Source organism: Microchirus variegatus (genome assembly GCF_963457635.1).
Source record: "Microchirus variegatus genome assembly, chromosome: 23".
Taxonomy (NCBI): domain Eukaryota; kingdom Metazoa; phylum Chordata; class Actinopteri; order Pleuronectiformes; family Soleidae; genus Microchirus; species Microchirus variegatus.
Window position 1 is genome coordinate 5961774 of NC_139824.1, and position 14459 is coordinate 5976232.

The 14459-nt window shown below is 40.1% G+C and overlaps 1 protein-coding gene across 1 annotated transcript in view; it reads left to right on the forward strand.

Annotated features, from left to right (window-relative positions):
* The window catches only part of myo15ab (myosin XVAb), a gene marked incomplete at both ends in the record, with an annotated part of 59850 nt that overhangs the window by 23529 nt on the left and 21862 nt on the right, over positions 1-14459 (forward strand). The window contains 20 exons of the mRNA XM_083909322.1: positions 71-188; positions 314-489; positions 2025-2109; positions 2222-2254; positions 2569-2650; positions 4050-4180; positions 4322-4417; positions 5154-5282; positions 5391-5497; positions 5668-5846; positions 6587-6659; positions 6817-7008; positions 7466-7539; positions 7643-7716; positions 11095-11203; positions 11365-11433; positions 11511-11575; positions 12835-13272; positions 13938-14019; positions 14214-14309. Coding sequence (XP_083765448.1) covers positions 71-188; positions 314-489; positions 2025-2109; positions 2222-2254; positions 2569-2650; positions 4050-4180; positions 4322-4417; positions 5154-5282; positions 5391-5497; positions 5668-5846; positions 6587-6659; positions 6817-7008; positions 7466-7539; positions 7643-7716; positions 11095-11203; positions 11365-11433; positions 11511-11575; positions 12835-13272; positions 13938-14019; positions 14214-14309 — 2408 coding nt within the window. The remainder of the gene's footprint in view (positions 1-70; positions 189-313; positions 490-2024; positions 2110-2221; positions 2255-2568; positions 2651-4049; positions 4181-4321; positions 4418-5153; positions 5283-5390; positions 5498-5667; positions 5847-6586; positions 6660-6816; positions 7009-7465; positions 7540-7642; positions 7717-11094; positions 11204-11364; positions 11434-11510; positions 11576-12834; positions 13273-13937; positions 14020-14213; positions 14310-14459) is intronic.

Genomic DNA, 14459 nt, shown 5'->3' on the forward strand with positions numbered 1-14459 from the left:
CAAAATTAAAATTGACTTCACATTAAACCTGTGTGTTTATGTGTGTGTGTGGGCTTCTATGTGCACACAGGTACAAATCATTGCTCTGCCTGAGGGAGCTGCCACCAGCAGACGGAGAAAACTGCATCATCATGCTCCACAAGCTCGGCCCGGTAAAGAATGGCTCGTATCAGGTGGGAGTCAGTAAGGTAAGCAGCTCTCGCGCTCCCAAACCTCCACATACTGTACATATGAGCAGATAGAAAATGTGTGATAAAATAAATCAAGCCATTAGATATCAAGAGTGTTTCATTTAGATCTGTGTGCATTTTAGATTTTCCTGAAGGAGGAGTTGTATCAGCTGCTGGAGGGGAAGCGCGACCGCGTGCTGAACCTCGCTGCCATGACACTGCAGAGATACACTCGCATGTGTTTTGTACGGAAGAACTTTCTCAAGTTCAGGCGCCGCATTACGCTGTTTGAAGCTCGCAGCAAGGGCTACGTGGCCAGGTAATATTCACCTTCGAGTTCAGCTGCTAGTATGCATTCATGACTCTGTGAAGTTTAATTTTTAACCCTTAGAACACATTTAGGCTCCCATTACTGTTTTAAAACGCATATACAGAGGCTATAAGAATGTACAATATAAAGTGACATATCCTTTTTCCTTCAGCACAACCCATAGGCAATCGGATTAAATTATTTTTTTTTTTCCTTTTCATCAACTATATAAAAACACCTAAACAAAAAATACTCAAAAATTTTTAAAATCGGGAAATTTGGAAATTCAAAGATCACTTGACTCGTTTTTTATGAACAAAAACAAAATTAAAACGGTCTATTTTGTGTCCTCTACACAAGTATCGCAACACGGTTAAAAAAAAAAGTGATATAAAATGAATCATAACTTTGACTCAACAACGCATAAGAAGATAAAAAATGCATTTTGTAAAGCCTGAAGATGTGACCTATGAACACACACCCAGGACTTCCAAATAAGGAGTTGTGTATTATTCTCATGGCAATTTACCAATGGTACAACCGTGAGCACTAATGTTTAATGTCCCATAACCACAGTAAATAAAGTCTAATAAAAGAAAAGAGATGCCGCTTCCAACAACTTACTTGGCTTGTATTCTTATAACACATACATTGAAATTCAATATAAATTTAAAAAAAAAAATTCCCCTGAGTCAATAAGATCGGCCTCTTCAATACACTGTCCCGCTCAAGTCTGGAGTTTCAGTCCTGAGTCTGGCTGTTTAGACTTTAGTGTTTGGTTTCACTCAGTTAAATAGGTCAAAGCTTATCTCAGCCAACCTGCTTCTTTTGTCCTCGATGTGACGAGACGAGGCCACAGGATTCAGGCCAAGCTCATCCATCAGGGGTGATAGATTTCCCACTCATTGCCAGTCATGCAAAACCTGGTGATGTTACGCAAGTTTGGTTTTGTTCAAATAGATCCTTAACTGGTTTAATTAAAACACCAACAATGGCACTAAATTGAGAGTTAAATATATGTATTTCAGAGATTGAATTTGACAATTGATAAATGATGGAAACATAAAGTTAGAACTCCAATGAAGCCTGACTGCATTCTATTTATCGTGCTCCGATCACAGCCACTCTCACACCAAGGTGGTCCATTGAAATATCTAAAACATGTTGCTACGCCAATGCTGCTTTGCTGCCACTACCCACGCTTCCACCTTTTTAGATCAGAGTCTAACAGCCTGAAAAATTCCATATGTATTCAATGTCTTGTATGGGTTTTTCCAAGCATGCTGTGCTTGATTATCAAATAAACTGGAGCCATCAGTGCCAAGTCTACCTGCATTCCCATGTGGCGCTATTAATTCATTTGATTTCTTGATTAAACTGTGATTAACCCAAATCATATAACACCTAGTCCACTGTCACATTGAATAGAATCACATTGTGCAGCTAATAGTCATTAATCTTGCTTAATTGTCCTTCGGCTTCTTTTTCACTGTTCCCCGTCTGAATCGTCCATCATCAAAATGTTTGACACGTTTCCTGGACAGAAAGAAGTTTACTCTGAGGAGAAAGTACCTCATCAGGTTCCGCTCTGCCGCGCTGCTCATCATCAACCGCCAACGTTACATGAGGGTATGTGGACAGTGTTGGCTTCTCAGTGGACATTTTGTTGTCTTTATCCTGAAGGAAAAGAAATAATAATGATCAAATGCGTGACGTGTGATTGTTGTTGTCTTTCTGTCAGACAGTGGTGGAGCCTGCAAGGAAGGCAGAGGAGGTGAGTGAGGGAGGGAATGGAAATAAACTGTCTGAGAGGGAGGAGGGAAGAGGGGGACACTGTCATGTTTGATTGTGATATTATGTAACTATCTGTTTGGGTTTGTGACGTGTGGATTTTCCCCAACTTGCTGAGGCATACACATCTCTTAGTCTGGTTCTTGCCAGATCTCAGTTGCTTGTTGTGTGAACTGTTGGATTTCTCTTTCTCTATCTAACATTGTAAGGTCCAGGTCTTAGTTGTCTGAAGTGCCATGAAAAACGATGTGCTTTGGTGAAATACAAATAAAATTGATTTGATTTGATCATCGGTAGGATCGCATCAACAGAGAAGTAGTGAATGTGACGACACTGCCAATCCCTGCTGAGCTGGCTGCCCTGCTGCACCTGGCCTCAGGTACACACACACACACACACACACACACACACGCTGCTTCTGCAGCTATGACATGCATTGACCTCTATTCATTCATTTGGACAGCCTAAAGTTAATGCCTAACCCTAACTTTGATCAAATGTCACACATTAAAACCACAAATCAAATATTTGCCCTAAATATAATCAGTTCCTTGCAAATTAGGTGTTGCCTCTGCTTCATCAGATCAGGTTTTCGTCTCCATGAGGACTACTGGTCCTATCAGTGTTTATAACAGAACAGGTTCCTTAATTCCTTAACCCTGAATCCAAGTGTTCCCCTCAAATAATCCTTTGCAGTTGTGTGGATGTCCCTCAACTTTTTCTGTCTGTCTGTGTCTTAACTTTTTAAGGTCAAATAGTGAAAGTCATGCCCCATTTATTTTAATGTATTTTAATTAACGTATTAATGTAATGATTTCACATTTTGGGGATTTTCATGCCTTTTATCGCCATAAGGAAGACAAGTCTAAACAATGTCACTGTATAAAGCGATGAAAAAAACACACAGACAAAAAGTGTACATGTTTTTGTTACTTCCGTGGGACTATTTCTTCTACTATCCCTGACATTTTCTGGACCAGAAGTCCTCTTAGGGACCAAAGCCTGGTCCTAATGAGGCAGAGCCTAATTTCTGAGGTTTAAATATGAATAGTAGTCAGATTAAGGTTCCCATTAGGCATTGCCTAGTTATGGTTAAGGTTAGGGTTAATTCTTTGGTTTAAAGGGACACTGCGTAGTATTTATGGGTTTATATAACCCAAAATCCACTTTTGTATACATATTATGTGCTCCTGCATTGTCTAGTCGCTGTATAATATTTTTTGTTTCAATTTCGTAGTGTTTCAAAAAGTCATGTAAAATAACATGGTCGCAGGCCGCTGTTGCATTGCCACGACGCCATGTTTCTACGGGAGCCTGTATAGACAAACCCGAGAGAACAAAACTAACTAGAGAGCGGATCTTTTTACGCGTTTAGAATGTCTTGAAGGACCACACGTATTTTACAGCGGATAAAGGAACACCAGTACCTGACTGTACACCCGCAACACGGAGAAAGACGACGAGGACGACATTTGACTGGCTGAGGTTACCGTAGCGCTCAGGGAAGGGAGGGGGTGAGCAGAGGAGCAGTTTGTTGTTGTAAATTTCAGCCTCTCCTGTAGATGTCACTATAAACTACTTACTTCACCTTTAAACAATAATAAATGAATGGAAGTCAATGCAGAGTCCTAACAAGAATTATGTGCAAACCTGTGTGTTCTGCCTTGTTTCCAGGTGGATTCAACAATATTCAGTGTCCTAGTTCTATGAAGGCTCATGCCCTGCGGTGTGTGTGTGTGTGTGTGTGTGCGCGTGTGTGTTTGTGTGTGTATTCAAAGGTGGTGAGGAGCTGCACTCTGACTGTCTGGCTGTGGTCCAGGCTCCAAAGGTTCAGGTTGACCCGCAGCTCACTCTGCCTCTGGATATCAACAACTACCTCATGACTCACTACATACGGGCCATATTTCGGGTGAACACACGCACACAAATACACTCCAAAAAATATATCGTACACATATTGTAAAACTAAATGAACACAGCATTATAACATAAACAAGCTTGCTGTGTATATCCACCTGTAAATATTCTGTTTGTGTATAATGTGTTGTAGGAGCCATTGTTCGGGATGCTGACAGCCCCAATAGAGAATTCAATTCTTCGACTGGAGGAGGGGCTCAAGCAAGGATCCCTGAACATTTTCATTCTGGTAGATGTTTCATATTTTTGGAAACCCTTTAAAATGAGCTGCAAAACACTGTAATATTTCATGATTTCGTAATTTTAATTAAGTTTGCAACAAGTAATAGGTTTGAAATGTCACTGGCTACAAAGGGTAGGCATGTACTTTAGTTTACATTTTGTGCCTTGTGAATGTGATATTTCAGAAATGCCATCATAGACCGTAAAATAAAAAGTTGACGTAATCTTGCAGTCTGCCAGATGAAGACAATATAGAAGAAAAAAAAACATGTTGAATAGCCACCAGGGGGCGACTCCACTTTAGGGAAAATAGATGATAAAACATGGCACATACGAGGGGACATCAGTGTGATCAAAAGCTTGTGTAGACTAGCAGGAGCTTGGTTGTAAATGTGTGTCTGTAAATTTGTTGTAGCTGAAAATCTCACAGTATAAAAACAGGACGTAAGATTCTTATGGATTGAACGCAATTAGAGAATAAGTTCAATGATTTTGTTCGTCAAAGATCAAACATCAAGGTCACCTGGTAATAGTGATTTTAGAAAGTGATATAAGTAAATACAGAATCACTAACAAGGAAAAGTAATTTGTCACCGTACTCAAATGTTAACTACTTGGATGTTGGTGGTCAAAGGTCAAGGTCAGAGGGATGTCTACCTGGGGACACTTGATATTGTGACTCCTTTAAAGGAGATTTCATTACAGGACAAAGGTCAAAACTCCCTGTCTCCTGTCTTTGACAGATACTTAGGTTCATGGGTGATCCTGACCTGAATGGGGCTCAAGAGAATCTGTTTGGAAACTACATCATTCAAAGAGGACTGACCAATCCCAGCCTCCGAGATGAGATCCTGGCTCAGGTGGCCAATCAGGTCAGAGCCTTTTCTCCAACCTTTTCTGAACCTGCTGAGGTGACAACACGTTAGCAGAATTCCACACAATCTCACGTCTTTTTTTTCTTTTTTTCCCTTTTCTGACAGGTGTGGAGGAATCCGAACATTTTGAATTCAGAGCGTGGTTGGCTCCTTCTCTCCTCTTGTCTCTCTGCCTTCCTGCCATCTCAAAGACTGGCCAAACATCTGCTGAAGTAATAATCAATAACATATACTGGTGTTTTACAGAAAGACCTTCGAGTTTTCTGTTTTTATGACATGAATCTAGGTCTGTTCAGCAAGAGACTTAATATATCCCCCTCTTTTCCTTAATGCCTCTGTCTCACTACTTTTGTGTCTTCGTCCATTATTGTTGTTTTTGTAGGTTCGTGTCTGATTATGGGCCAGAGGGTTACAACTGTGTGTGTCAGCACCGTCTGCTTCAGGCTCTGCATCAGCTGAATGTCGGGCCGGAGTGCGTCCGGACGTACCCGCCTTGTCTGCTGGAGTGGACCGCCAATCGCAAGAGGGCACACACTGTCCTGCACATTCACTGTTTTGACGGTGAGACACACAAACACAACGTGTAGTAAGTAATAGCGAGTTAGTAAATACTAGTCATACAGATATCACAGCACACAAGGTTACTGTTAGGTTAGGGTTAACCCTGTTGTAGTGCAGATATGAAAGGTTTTATTTTACAGAATAAACAGTGCAGTGGCTGTTGAATATGTTTTTAATATAGATTTAGACTTAGACTTAGACTTCCTTTTATTGTCATTGCACAGAGAACACAACAGTGAAAAACTGGCAACCGGTAAATAAAATAAAATAAGAGGCAGCATTGTGTTTGTAAACAACAGTATAAACATAAGGTTTTTGTGAATAAATATATTTAAATATATATAAAAGTAGTGCAGTTTGCATAAGTAGTGCAAAAGATAAGAAACATTGGCTTAAGGTGCATATGATCATGAAATACAAATGTTTTTTTTATATGTTTTGTATACAATGATCAATAGAGGGTATGAGTGTCAAGGTTTTACTTGTCAAGTTCTATATATTTAAATTTATTTTGTTTATTATTATTATTCATAATAAAGCAGTGATACTTCTGTACACTAAAACTTATCAATCATTGCCTTTTTTTTGAGTATATACTGTATATGATTGCTGATTAATTGGCACAGATTAGATTTTCTCCAAAATATTGGTATCAGCAGCAAAAAGCTCTCCTCATAATCACTCTTACTTTCGTGTTTTCCAAATACTTTAATTTGTGGTTTGTGCTTTTTCTCCTGAAGCTGTTTCGTTCCTGTGTCCTCTGCACTCGTGGACAACAGGAGAAGAGATGGCCAAAGACATCTTACAACACAGGTATCACCTCACTGTAAAACATTACAGAACACTAAAGTCATTGACTGTATTCGTCACTAAAGAAATGTTGGGGAGAGAAACTAAAGCAGGTGGAAATGTGATATCCTGTTTTTCAGATGTGAACATTCAGTATTTGTCTGTATTATTATGTGCATAGGGGTGTAACGGAGGGCCGTCGAGGGTGGTCAGTGCTTCTGAAGGAGCCGGCTCAGTGGGTGGAGCTGGAAGGTTCTGACTACGTTCTAGACTTGATGTCGGACCTTGAGCTTCCCGCTGACTTCCCCAAAAACAGCAGCTACTTCATCATCTCTGCACAGGAACCCACCAGAGTGCGAGCCAACGCAAGCATGTGAGATGCACAAACACATACACAGAGTTTCTAGTCATGTTAATGAAACGAAAAGTCACATAAATCAATACTTGTGTGGTATTGTAACGGTCCGGTGTTCATTTACAGAGAGTTCATTAACAGAAACTGAATATGAACAATGGACAAACCAGCCACAAAGTACATTTTGTATTTTATAGCATTGTATAGTGGCTACTAAACAATGAAAGATGAATGAATGAATCCTTTCTGGTATGCAAAGGCCACCGTCGTTCCCTGGTGTGCTTATGAAAGGAAGGGGGGAGCAGCCTAATGAGCCGTTTGTTTCTCTAAATGGCCAAAAAGTTAATTGTTGTAGTTTTTAGTAAAACGTTTTTAGAGCATTTCTTCCACCATTGCCAGATTTGCTAATTACAAAAGTATGGATATATCACATGTTATATCATATGTTGTTGTTTTTTTTGTTATTGTTCTACAGCAGCCTGTTGGGTGTTGGGTTTGAAATAAATAATGATGTCATAACATCAACCATACCTGGCTCTGATGGACAAGGTACACATTAAAGCAAACGTTTGAGCACTGACACAGTGATGAGCAGATGACAGAGTTTTATTTCTCTCTTCTTCTCGTCCTCCTCCTCCTCTTTCTCTCTCAGACTTGGAGCCTCAGAGAGGAATGGATAGTTATCTCGACAGCCTGTTTGACCCTGTGCTGTCTGATGGAACTGGGGTAAGTTACACTTAACCACATAAGAGGGGAAACTCCTCTGTTCTTCCATTTACTGCCGATTAAGAAGTGATGGAGTAATGAGGGTACTTGTTTAAATGCAGGGGGTTTTTTTTATATACAGTATGTACTAAATATACACTGGATACAGTAGCACAACCTCAACCAGTACAATGTTTGTCCATGATGCATGATGCCAAACGGTTGAATTCCAAAAAGGAAAGAATATCTGTACCTGTATTTTTTCCATTTCCTTGTCTCGATCACATTCCCTTTCAAGAGCACATGTGTTTTCAGGGGACACTAGCAGTGATCCACCAAACTATTCTTTAGAGTTTTAATACTAGGTTTCATACTAGAGAATCCAGTTCATGTGGTCAGTTTCAATCATTGCTAATACTAATACAGTAAGATCGTCATTTGATATATGGCACATACAAGTCAAGTCAACTTTATTTCTAGAACGCATTTAAAAAACAATCAGGGCTGACCAAAGTGTTTTACAGAGTTCAAAACACAGCAACAAGGTATAAAACATAAAAATCTATAAAAACATAAAAGTATACTTCAAATAGCAAACTTCAAAAATAAAATAAATAATAATAATAATTATTATAATAAAATGGTAAAAATCTTGGTAGAAGTGTACAGAGTTGAGATTTATTTTGCGTTGTTTTATGTCAACACAAGCTGATTTTGATTTTTCCTGTTTGTGATCATCATGAAATCATCAAAATGCTGTCAAGATCGCACACAGACAGTCCTAGTGATTTAAGTGCCACAATAGGTATTTTGCATCTTATAGTCATCATATTTACAATTTGTGTTATTCACTTTAAAATGTTCATGACAAATATGTATCTTACTAGGGGTGGAGGAAAAAATTGATTCACATAGGAATCACGATTCTAATTGTCCACAATTCTGAAATGATTCATAAACTTCAAAAATCAATCAACAAAACACCAGTTTGTGTTATTTGTGTAACATTTATTTTTGTAACTTCTGGGAGAAAAAGTATTTTTTTTGGACAGTAAGTAACTTTTTTTTTGTTTTGAATGAATAAATGTTAACTTTTGTCTTAAGTTTGCGTTTATTTGATCACATTATCACATTATCTTATACAAACTGTATTGTTTTGATGCCATAATTTGCCTTAACACACTATGCATTGAATTTTTGAATCGAGAATTGTTTGAATCGAGAATCGTATGTATCAAATCGGTTGAATCGAGAATCGATTTTGAATCGACTCGTGACCCTAAGAAACGAATCGTGAGCCACCCAGAGATTCACATCCCTACAGTATATCTTACCTTCAATGCAAAAGAAGAAGAAACAACTTGTTCTCACCATAATGTGATTCAAGAGTGTTTTTGAGCCATTTGAAGAGTGCAAAGCATTATTTAACTGTAATAATTGTGATATAAAATAATATATTAAAAATAAATATTGTGAGTCACAAGCACTTTGGTCAGGATAATCATGACATAACATCTTCATATTGCCCAATACCTATTGTGTATGTTTAATTTTAGGCTGATTCAGGATGCATTATCTCCACCATAAATTTTACACTCCTCCTCGGTTACAAATAATAATTGTAGATCGAGTAGTAGCAGCAGATTTAAAGTCGTATTTATTTGGGTGAATGCTGCAGTGTCTGCTGCTGGCCATGTTGTGTCTGTGTCAGTCCTCAGCTGTGACGACACTGTGCTGACTGTCAGCTCTGCTATCGGATGTGACTGACAGGAATTAGCATGTATCAGATGTGTCCTACAGACCTCTCCCACCCAGCAACCTATTACGTTACCCAGTTACCGTAACTGTCACAGCGACTAGATCGCCACGGTGATTTCCGAACCAGGCAACGCACGTATCTGCTTACCAGGAACTGACACTCTGGCAAATGAAGGGCTTACTATTTAATGAGACATGGCCTGCAAACAAACTGCTGTGGATTTATGGGTCAGTGGCTGATTTCTGATGGAATGGCTATATAATCAAGAGGGGTGTTTTCACCAAAGGGAGAGTTAAAGGTCCAGTCATTACAAAAAACAGTCACACTTTTCATCTTTCTGTCTGAAACTACACAGTCATTTAACAAACACTGTGCCTCAAAACCTTTCAGTGTCAAATATTAACTGAAGTCATGGTCAAAGTTGTTTAAGATTCAGAGACACAGTTAGTATCCATAGTCAAAACACACATTAACACATTTCAAAAGTAAATCCATCACAACCAGTCACAGAGGAGACGTTTGTCTTTGCAACACACTGAACATTTAAAGTACCTGACTCCTTTTGTCCTTATCCAAAGAAAGGTTGTTTACTGTCTTAGAGGAGCAAAGAAACCAGAAAAATATAACGCAGTATAAATGTGTAAGAATTAGTGACATCTAGTGGCAATTGCTGTACGACAGCAAGGGAAGCTCAGCTTCCTTAAAATGTCATTAAATATGTATTGCGTTGTATTTATGTTTCAATACTAAACTTGCGCTAGAGCGCGATTAGAACATGTCACTATTTTTTTCAGAATCAGCTGTTTATCACAGATGACGTCTTACGTTACGTTCGTATTCCTGTAGCAGCCTCCGCATTAAAACCACTTGAAACTCAGCTGGTTCAACAGTATAGGTTTTTTTCATTGCAGTGAGCTTGACAGTGATTGGACAAATCCCGCAAAATTGTCACTTCCACAGAAGCTCAGCTTCTCTGGGAGTAAATGGAGCAGTGGCCGGGTGCTTGCACAGGGCTTGTGCATGATGATTGGAGCCAGTTTTTGATTGACAACGTTGCAGAAACATACACAAGTCTTTTCTGCCTCAGTCCCATGTGGGTTTTGTGAGGGAAGTCAGTAGACAAATAGCTTGTTTTTGTGTTATTTGCACATACTTTTGCACATACTACTGGAAATAAAAACCCTATTATAGCATTTTTATTTTACATAATTATCGTGTTTCCTTGTTTTCCCGCGTTTAGTTGTTCCTTTGCAGAATTTATGTAAGAATTTATGTATAAATAACGGCCTGAAATGAGCTTCCCCTGCTTCGACCAGCAACCGCCACGGGTGACATCTAATGGTAAGACTGCAGATTATAACAAATGGAGGACTCCTCCACTCACGCCTACCTTTTCAAAGCGCATCAGCAAATTGTAGTGGCTTTTACATACCAGAAAGGATGCCATTCTTATCTGTTTGCATAGTAAGAGATGACAGCCTTCATAAAGCAAGGTTTTTAGAATCACATAAAAAGTCTACGAAAACCTAACAATTTTCATGTTAGCGTTTGGGTAGAGCACTATTCCTTTAACTTTTGTTTGGCATTTGCTTTCATGTTTTGTCCAGTTCCACCTGTTTGAGGTGTGTCTCTTCTTATAGGAAGCAGAATCAGCTGCAGGACTTTCCGGCAGGATGAAGGGGGCAGGGGGAGTCGGAGGCGGCTGGCAACAGCAGGGGCAGTCCACCGGTCCCCCACCTCCACCTGGAGGTCAGACACAAGACCATGAATCTGAGCTTTATATTAAAGATGGAGTGACTTTGGTGCCAGAGACACACTATTCACACACTGAAGAAGAACCTCACTATGTCCATAAATTAGCAAGATCTAACACTGTTAAACTCTACATGTGTTTGTTTTTGTGTCCACAGCTGTGAGAGTCCTTCCTGTGGGAGGTGTGATGTTGCCTCCTGTGGTTGCCGTGGCACCTGTAACACCTGGTTTGTATAAAATATGGAAAGAAATACGAGTTCAGAAAAACTCAAGCATAACGTCCCTCTGTCTCTCTCTCGACCAGATGCCCAGCAGGCTGTCTTGGCCCAACAGCAGCAGGCAATCATGAACCAGCAAGCAGTCATCATGGTAAACTCTCTGTCTGCATCTGGATCTGTTAAAGGGGAATTCCAAGATTTTTTATCCTGGGTTCTATGTTAATAAATGTGGGTGTGTAAGTGAATAGTGCCTACAGAGACTTTTAGAATGCTCCAGTAGATTGCATCAGCTGCTACAATGTAATCCTATAGTACAGTGTACATTATGTACACTAAAGTGCTTGTTTTTACTATTAAATGACTGAAATTGTTGTTGTTGAGACTGACAACATCACTGACACAGTCGTGTCACTTAACTCTTGCTCAAATCTCGCTCTGAATTCTGATGAGTCTTGAGAGTTTTTCCAGGAAGATAAAGCAGTAAACATGAGTGAGGCAAGGGTGGTGATGTCAGATTTATGTCCACAGATTTATGGACACATCACAGCCACTAATTTCAGGCAACAACACTCTTGTAAACATTGACCTTCTCCGTCTGTGGGCATGGGGTCATAGTACTCACAGTCACACCACTATTTTTCCAGAGCTTTGCATCCTTGCAGCTGCTATTTCACCTTCCTCTGTCCGTTTACGTGCATCTGATGTGTGCACAAACGAGAGTGACACAGTCATAGCGGTAACAATGTGCATTTGTTGGAAAAAGCTGGTGCGTCACATCAGGATGAAAATATCTGTACCTTTTTTGGAAGGCAGCAAGCGCTTCTTTTTTATACTCGGGACAAACAAGTAGGTCAAACTGGTCTTTGTTCACTCTGAAATAAACTCTGAACCGCCATCATCCAGACAAAGCTCCCGAATCAGTTTGTGAGGGAGAGGATGCAACCAGGCATGGCGAGCTGCTGTGAAGGAAATGTGGTGCTGACAATCCATTGTGTTTCATTTGATTATTTTTCTTAGTTTAATGTGGAAATTACTTCAGCGAGGCTGGCCATCACAAAACATCTCAGGTTGTGGTTGCTTAGTAAAGATTGTGACCCCAAAGCCCTTCAATTTAAAACCCCTCTGTGTTCTTCTATGCATTTAAAAAAAAATACATTTTAGGCACTCTCAGAATCTTAAGCCGTTATTGGTGAAAACAAGCACTTTTAGTCGATATAAAGATTTTTGCTGTTGCCACATAGGATTACAATGCAGCTATTGCAGCTGTGTAATGGCTGCCAGAACCATTGACTGGACCAATTCTAAAAGTTTTTGTAAGTACTCCTCTGTTACACACCCAGATTTATAAAAATAGTAATTTAAACCAGATTAACCGTTCTTGCTTTGGATTTTAATGTTCTTGTCTCTCAGGCTCAACAGATGACCATGCAAGCCATGGCTATGGTCACCAGCCCAGTGTCAAGCCCTCCCATGTCCCCGATTACCAGCCCTCCCTCAAGTCCTCTGCTCCACCATCCTCAGAGCCCATACGCCCCGAGTCCGTACGCTGTCATTCCTCCAAGTCCCTATGCTAACATTCCACCCAGCCCCTACGCCAACTTCACCCCCACTCCCTACGCTGCAGCAGAAATCCCGCCAAGCCGCTATCCTCCCGCTGCTCAACAGGAACCAACTCCATCACAGCCTCGAGCTCAGCCTGCTCCTGCTGAGCCCCAGACACAGCCCGGAGCTCAGGCTCAGGCTCAGCCTCAGGCAGCCCGCGCTAACCCCAAACCTCAGCCAAGCTCCTCTAACGCTAACACTTACCAAAATGAGCGAGCACTGCCTGAAGCCAACCCCACTGCACAGGTCAGTGACTCTGAGACATATGAGCCAAAAGTCCAACATGACATGAAGCATAATGATTCAACACTGCGGAGTTTATGAAAGATGTTATGATTGTTGTTGGTGTGATCTCCTGGCAACAGGTAGTTGTCACTTACCCTGACAAAAAGGACAGAATAAAAGATTTAGAAGTCAAAAGAAGAATTGTGTAAAAAAATAACACACATCTACTTAAAATGCATCAACAGAACATCCACCAATATCTATTTAATTAATGGGGCTCTTACAACTATTAGGTTTGTTGGAGTTTGACATTTTGACTGTGTGGTTTTTACTTTTGAAGCAATTATTTTTGTTTAGGCAAAAAGCATTTACAACATTTTAACTTGAATAGTTTCCCTTGTATGAAGCTTTTTGATGTTGAGGTACTTTTTATTTATTTAATGTGTTTTAGTTCATTCTTTTTTAATTGTGCCTGGACATTAGCATGCAGCTCAGTTCAACATGGACAAAACAAACAAAGCAACACAAGGGAAATAATCTCCTCCTCAAGTTTGTCTTTCAAACAGTTTTATTATCTGTGATGAAAATGAAACGTGCTGCCTCTTGTATTTGCTCTGACGTCGACTTTGCTCCGACATCAAATATCTGCAGAATATGGCAAACATCTGTCTGTGTGTCTTGCTCAGGTTCAGTCAGGTAAGGACAGCGCTCCTCGCAGGAAGGCTCCGGGCGTCCCCATAAACAAGGACAAACCAGCCAGGAAGTTTGGTAAGAAAGATGCGAAACATGAAAGAGAGTGTGAAAGCAAGAGAGAGTGTCTCCAAATGTGAATTTGAGTCTGATTGGCTGTTTATCTCTGTATGTTGGTCTTAAAAAATGCCTCTTGAATGACCCCCCCCCCCCCCAAACATGAGTGGTATAGAATAGATAATGGATGGATTATGTGTGTGTTTATGTTTTAGCCCCAGTCATGACGTCTCCTCAACCTGCTGCTGGAGAGGTGGTGAAGTACTCATCAAAGTCTTCAGATCTCATTACCCCCAGCCAAGACATCCAAGGTATTGTTTAAGTTAAATGAACCTCTTCATACAGCGTGGACCAATACTGGTCATGTAGCTCACAAAGTAACATTTAGTTGGTATTTTGAAGTGAATACAGTGACTGAGAAGATAACGTGTTCTCCACTTTTTTACTCACATAAGTCATTA